General features: G+C 48.8%; 1 protein-coding gene across 1 annotated transcript in view; it reads left to right on the forward strand.

Moving 5' to 3' along the window:
- The window catches only part of Qsox2 (quiescin sulfhydryl oxidase 2), a 28,765-nt gene extending 21,671 nt beyond the window's left edge, over positions 1 to 7,094 (forward strand). The window contains exons 11-12 of the mRNA XM_005083661.4: positions 2,241 to 2,429; positions 4,527 to 7,094. Of these exons, the coding sequence (XP_005083718.1) occupies positions 2,241 to 2,429; positions 4,527 to 5,059 (722 nt within the window). The 3' untranslated portion in view covers positions 5,060 to 7,094. The remainder of the gene's footprint in view (positions 1 to 2,240; positions 2,430 to 4,526) is intronic.

The following is a 7,094-nucleotide window of genomic DNA, read 5'->3' on the forward strand; positions in this document are numbered from 1 at the left end:
CCTTGGCAGGTTGTCATTCAGCCGTATCATTTGTACAGATTGAACTCAGAGCTAGAGAAGTGGACCCACCTCTTCATAGAGGCACCTAAATCACTTTCCAAAAGGGTATGTCCAGGATGGGAGAGAGTTGGTCTTAACATCGCATTCCCCTGGAAATCAGAAGAAAGAGGAGCACACACCAGGGAGAAACCCAGAAACAGTTCAGACACTGAGGTTAGACCCATGGCACTGTGTGATTTGATGTGTCAGGACTACTGAAACAGGCTGACTCCAGAGGTCTCTTGTCTGTGGAGAAAGTTCTGTGGTAAAGGGAGTGAGTGCTGGCTCACCATGCTTCTGCTGTGCCAGCTCCTTAGCACTGCTGATTTGTGCTGGGGCGGGGAAGGGGGTGTGTGTGCTTAAAGACAGCTCAGGACAGCCAGAGACACAGGTCCTAAGATACATTCTTGATGTCTGCATGACAGACCACATTCAGGCAGGCAGCTGCAGCTCTCTCTTCCTCATGAACACAGCCTGATGCACCCCTGAGGAGAGTAGTCTCCTGCCAATGGAATTGGGTCAGTCGAGGAGCAGGATTAAGTCTTCGAGGTTTTCTTTTCTCGCTGCTGATTTAAAGCTGTCTACTAAAGTGCTGACTGCGTGGTCTAACCCTCCCCCAGGTAGTGGTTTATGGTTCTTGTCCACTTTAAAGATTAGGGCTGGAGTGAGTGGTGGTTCAGTGGGCAAAAGGAGGGATTACTGTGATGTGAGGCAGATGTTTAGAGCTCTAGTGGGGAGAGGAGGCCAGGCAGGCGGTCACAAGAATAGCAACGGTCTCACACCAGGCATTACCCCGCTACCCGTGGGCATCCTCAAGGCCAGCAGGAACAGCGGTATGTGGATTTCTGTCTTCCAGGTATAAAGGTCCTCGTGTAACTCCCCATGCCCAAGAGCTTCTTGTTGGCTGAAGGTCAGGGCCTGTTGAGAAGCAGACTCCCATGCAGGCTGCTCTGGATGGAAAGACTCCATCCCTAGTGGGAAATGCATTTCTGTTCTGTCACTTTGCTGCCTGTCTGTGGTGCTGGTCCCTTACTTGCATGCTCATCTACATTGGGATGCAGCCCAGCCCTGTGTGGTTGGGTTGCTTGGCTCTGGCTGTTTGCTTCTGCCTTTGGGATGAATTGCTTTCTGAAAATGCTGTATACCCTTCATGTCTGCTGTTTCTATCCTATAAGCCCCTGTTTTACTGTGAACTGTGGCCCCAGATGCTCACTGTTGTATTTTAAAACCACCACCAGCCTAGTGGTGGTGGTGCACACCTTTAATTCCAGCACTCAGGAGACAGAGGCAGGCAGATCTCTTGAGTTTGAGGCCATCCTGGTCTACAGAGTGAGTTTCAGGGCAGCCAGGACTACACAGAGAAACCTTGTCTCAAAAAAACAAAACAAAAACCTCCATCAGTTAGATGTAGTGGTCTTGAATTCAAGGCCAACCTGAGCTCTTTTGCAAGTCCTAGGCCAACGAAGGTGGCATAGCAAGACCCTGCTTCCAAAAATCAAAGCAAACAAAAGAATAAAACTGTTACCATTTGGAGAGACCCAGTCCTGTTGAAAGAGTGCAGACTTTGCCAACCTGCCTTCATGTTCATCCTGCAAGAGGGAGCCCTAGCAGCTGGCCAGCTGGTAACTGTTGCTGCCCATCTGCTCAGGGAAGATTTTACACAGCCATATTTGCTCTTGGACCTGGTTCTGTGGATTCTGAAACAGGTTGGCTCTGGGCTCAGAGTGACAGCCTCATCTCCACAAGCAACACTTTCAGGGGTTACAAAGCAGGAAAGTGCACACGGCTGGCAGAATGGCAGATCCTAGGAAACATACTCTTTTAGAATTAGGTTGCCCTTTGGGTCATGAGGTCAAGGACAGAGACAACCAGTAGCATGGTGGAGGAATGTTAGAACATCTCTTTTAAGGCATCTGAGTTATTGAGGCTTGTTCCTCTTGGTACTCAACCTTTGGAATACCCATACTAATGATGTGTGCCCAGTGTGATTTCCACTGTCCTCATGCAGCGGGAGCAGCCTTCCACTTCCAGTTGCAGTATGGTATCTGGGGAACCATGCCATGGGTTCTTCTCTATGGGGACACTTGGAGCCAGTCCATGCTCCTGGATGCTACCTGAGTCTTCCTGTTTGAACCATCTGACAGGTCCAAGACTTTATGGTCCGTAGGCTTACAGCGCTGACGGCCTTCTTCCTTCTGCAGGTTTTGAAGATGACCCCCAGGCTGTGTTACAGACCATAAGGAAATACATTCACACATTCTTTGGTTGCAAAGAATGTGGCGAGCATTTTGAAGAAATGGCTAAGGAGTCCATGAATTCTGTGAAAACCCGAGACCAAGCTGTTCTCTGGCTTTGGAAGAAGCACAACATGGTGAACAGCCGCCTGGCTGGTAAGGGGCCTGCGTGTTCCTTGCTGTCCTGACACTATCAAGCACATACCTTGAGCCTGGATTTGGAGGGTCCAGCCCACTTCAAGGCTGCCGAGGGTGCCCCGGTCAGTGTGTTTGGGGACAGTTAGTTGGTTTCCTCTTGCCATTGTTTGTTCTGAGTGTCTCAGGCCACTGTTGTCACATTGACTTTGGAGCTTCTGGCCTTTGTAGACACTGATGGGGCTCTTGCTTCTCCCATATCTCCCTTCGATACCCCCTCCCCAACTTTACCACCAGCAATTCTGAACTCTGAAAAAAAAACAGCCTGTAGAAATTTTGCTAAACATTTTTTTTTTTTTTTTGGTTTTTCGAGACAGGGTTTCTCTGTATTGTCTTGGAGGCTGTCCTGGAACTCGCTTGGTAGACCAGGCTGGCCTCGAACTCACAGAGATCCACCTGCCTCTGCCTCCCAAGTGCTGGGATTAAAGGCGTGCGCCACCAACGCCCGGCTGCTAAACATTTTTAATGTCTTTAAAATCTGTTCTCAGGGGCTGAAGATTTAGTTCAATTTGTAAAAATTCAAACATGCGGGTCTGAGTTGATCTCTTAAAAACATCTGGGCCTGGCATTCGTGGTGCACGCCTGTAATCCCAGCACTTGGGAGGCAGAGGCAGGAGGATCTCTGTGAGTTCAAGGCTAACCTGGTCTTCAGAGGGAGTTCCAGGATAACCAGGCCTACACAGAGAAGCCCTGTCTTGAAAAAAACAATGTGTGTGCAGTAGCACATACCTCTAACTCTGGTGGTGGGGTGGTAGAGACAATCCCTGGGTCTTGCTGGCCAGTGTATCCCAGTCAAATCTACAAACTCCAGGTTCAATGAAAGACCCTGTCTCAGAGAGCAAATGATGAAGGTGCTCAGTGTCCACCTCTGGCCTCTTCCAGAATGTATACGCACTAACTAATATGTATACACAAACATGTACACACACACAAATCTCAGATTGTTAAGCAGACCTCACAAAGTGATTTTGTTTTAAGAAAACAAAATAGAGGGCACATGTAGTCTGTCAGAGTTAAGTAATTCCTGCTATTCCAAAATCAATGGCAGATTAAAATTAGGCTTAAGAGTAATTCTACTGAGAAATGAATTTAATAGAGATGAACGGAACATGTCACTAAACTCTTGGTTTTTGTTTAATCCGCTGTATTATAAAACATATTACAACTAAAGCACTAAAGAAAATTGGTTTTTCTTGGCACCAGAAGCAGACGGTGCCTTTCGCGTAGCGGATTTGCTTTGTCTCAAGGCGCTGCAACAGTGGCCCTTGTACAGGGATTTCTCCCTAATGCCTTCCCTATCTCCCTCCCACCACTCTACCTCCCCACACTCCAGGCGCCTGGCTTTGAGGCAACCAGAACAAGGCACCAGCTGGGCCTGCCTAGTCCAGGGGCCCTGCTGTCATCTGTCCCCAAGCAAAAGTGCCCACATCATTAGGCCACAGTGGGAAGGGGCTGGCGTGATGTTACTCATAAGATTCCTTACCTGCTCCCCATTCCTACCACCAGCCTAGGGGTTGGGTTCCAGGACAGCTAGGGCTATTAATACAGAAAAATCCTTCTTTAAAAATGGGGGGGAGGGGCCGGGCGTTGGTGGCGCACGCCTTTAATCCCAGCACTTGGGAGGCAGAGGCAGGCGGATCTCTGTGAGTTCGAGGCCAGCCTGGTCTACAAAGTGAGTTCCAGGACAGCATCCAAAGCCACAGAGAAACTCTGTCTCAAAAAAACAAAAAAAAAAAAAAAAAAAAAAAAAATGGGGGGAGGGAGACACAGAAAGTGAGAAAGTGAGAGCTTCATGGACCCATGAAAGAGGGAGGGTCTAGGTGGGTTACAACAGAGTGTAGTCCCCTGAGTGGCAAGTAGAGCCCAGAATGCAGGGTCCCTCCTTTGCACGCAGGTGGGGGGGCTTGCCAGAAAGAAGAGGGCATGCATTGGATACCCTGAGTGGGGAAGGAGGGAGGCAGGAAGGGAGGCAGGGGGCACAGCTGGTGGTAGATGGGGTGAGACCTTGCATCCTATGGCTAAAAGGTTTCTCTGGTTTTCTCCTTGCCTCCCTCCTAGGCCATCTGAGTGAGGATCCCAAATTTCCAAAGGTTCCATGGCCCACTCCAGACCTCTGTCCAGCCTGCCATGATGAAATTAAAGGCCTGGACAGCTGGAATGAGGACCAGGTACTCGTGTTCCTGAAGCAGCACTATAGCAGGGACAACCTGGTGGATACATACTCTGTGGACCAGGGCAGTCCTGGTGACTGGGGAGCTCCTGGCAGGGAGCAGGAAGAGGGTGAAGGTCTTAACCCCTCAGGAAAGTCCTGGATCCATCAGGATGCTGAGAGTCTCCGTCCACCCCACATACTGGGCCCCAAGAACCTGCACCACAGGCTGGACCTAAGACTCCAGAGCCCTAAGGGGCTCCAGGCACTTGAAGAGGCCAAGGCAGCAGTGCCCTTCCTTGGGGTTGGCTTCTCCAGTCTGGACATGAGCCTCTGTGTGGTGCTCTATGTGGCCTCCTCCTTGTTCCTCATGATCATGTACTTCTTCTTCCGAGTGAGGTCCAAGCGATGGAAAGTTCGGCTCTACCACCCAGCTGTATAGAACACGTAGGACAGGCATCACAACACAGAGGAAGCCTTTGAAGTCACCCACACACCTGCAGCTTTAATGTTGGGATCAGGGATTTTGGAAATGTGCCCAGCATGGTGTCTGGAGGAGCATGTTTTGTTTTGTTTTTACTGGAACATTTTGCCTTTGCCACCCTGTCCTCACCTTCCCAGCCTCCGTGTCAGACTGGTGTGTATTTGCCCTTGTAGGCCTGAAGGAGGCAGGTCCAGCACACAGCCATCATGTTGCTGCTCCCTCACATCTATGTTTGCCTTCCCTTACCCACCCCCAACCCTGGCTCCCTGGGGGCCGTGTCCAGTGATGAACAGCCAAAGCACAGAGGCCTCCAGATATCACACCCTGCCACAGATGTGTGCTGTGTAGCTGTTCCTGCACAAGTCTCAGGCGCTCTCATGGGAGCTCAAGGTGCTCTGAGGTTGAGAAGGGAGGTCTGGTCACCTTTGGGGATGAGACACTTAGAGACTCAGAAGGGGAAGGGCGGTGACAGCAGATAGGAGGCCATCGCAGTCAGGCTGTAGTTCAGTTCTGGTCCCTGTGGTGAGATTCTGCCCGACAGCACAGTGGTGAGCACTGTTCTCTGCGGGAGTACAGTCTCTGGAAAGCCTCTAGAGCCCCTGTCATGACTCATATACACTGCAGAAGGCATTGGTGGAGGCACAGATGCTGGGCACATGCAATGGCCCCTGCACACGAGGCCACCTGGCCTTGAGGGTAACTTTAAAAACAAAAATTTAGCCGGGCGTTGGTGGCGCACGCCTTGAATCCCAGCACTCGGGAGGCAGAGGCAGGTGGATCTCTGTGAGTTTGAGGCCAGCCTGGTCTACAGAGCTAGTTCCAGGATAACCTCCAAAACAATACAGAGAAACCCCGTCTCAAAAAACCAAAACAAACAAAAATTTAACAGTTTAAATACATCATTTGTAAAATCCCAAAACTCTGAATGGTAAACTTGTGCCTAAAGACTTTTTTAAAAAAACATAGACTACATCTACATTTATGGAAACATTCCTACTGAGACCTGTTATGGCTCAGGAGCTTCTTTTTATTTGGATAAAGTAAGCTAGCTTTGTGTATGTGTGGTTGTGTGTGTCTGTGTGATGAATGTGTGTACCTCTGTACTTACATGGGTAAATATACATTCCACTTTGCATAATCTATATTTTATATTTGCATCCTTTCCAACAACAGCTGATCACATGGGTATCATTTAAAATCCTGTATTATCAATGTTCCTGCTGCCACTTTAAAAAAATGGACAGCTGACTCCTTGGGCTGTTGTTAACCCTCCTTCTATCCCATGGGAGGATCAGCCAGGCCTCCCTGCTGGGACAGGCATGGCCTGGGCCCAGCCACTTGAACCTCCTGTCTCACTTCCCTGTGGCAGGAGGGAAACCTGGAATCCTGTGCTTTTTTAAAAAGAAAAAAAGAAAAAGATGAGTTTGTCCTTATTGCTGCCTGTGTGTCTAGGTTATTGATATACCATTGGTCTGTCAGCTTGAAAAATCAGACCTGTTTTAAGCATAGCTCCAAAGAGAAATGCTTTGAACCCACATTGAACTGGGAGCATTGCTGAGGGGACTTCTGTAACTGTGACCCCAGGGCTGCCACAGTACCCCACAAGGTCTGACATGGCTGATGTTTGCAGAAGCCAACCCTGGGCAGAGCCTACTTTCAACCACTCTTGTAGAGTCCCAAGGTCATCCTTCTGGGGGACAAGCTCCCCACATACATCTCTGTTTGGACTGTCCATTCCGCAGTTAGAAGGCTTCCATTCCTACAGGGCCCTGCTCAGCTTCTAAAGTCTGAAGTATTATGAGATGTATTGCAATTAGTGGATATAATAGTTCAGTAATTTAAATGTTTATTTATTTTCAATGCAAAGATTTTGATTAAAAAGCCAATTGGCATGAAAATGCCAGTGAAATTTCTTACCTGCAAAGAAAGGGTACATTTTGTATTTAAGTCAACTACTGTGCACATTTTAAGAATAAAGAGATCTGACATTTGA

The sequence above is a fragment of the Mesocricetus auratus genome, unplaced genomic scaffold, assembly GCF_017639785.1.
Source record: "Mesocricetus auratus isolate SY011 unplaced genomic scaffold, BCM_Maur_2.0 Super-Scaffold_100004, whole genome shotgun sequence".
NCBI classification, from domain to species: domain Eukaryota; kingdom Metazoa; phylum Chordata; class Mammalia; order Rodentia; family Cricetidae; genus Mesocricetus; species Mesocricetus auratus.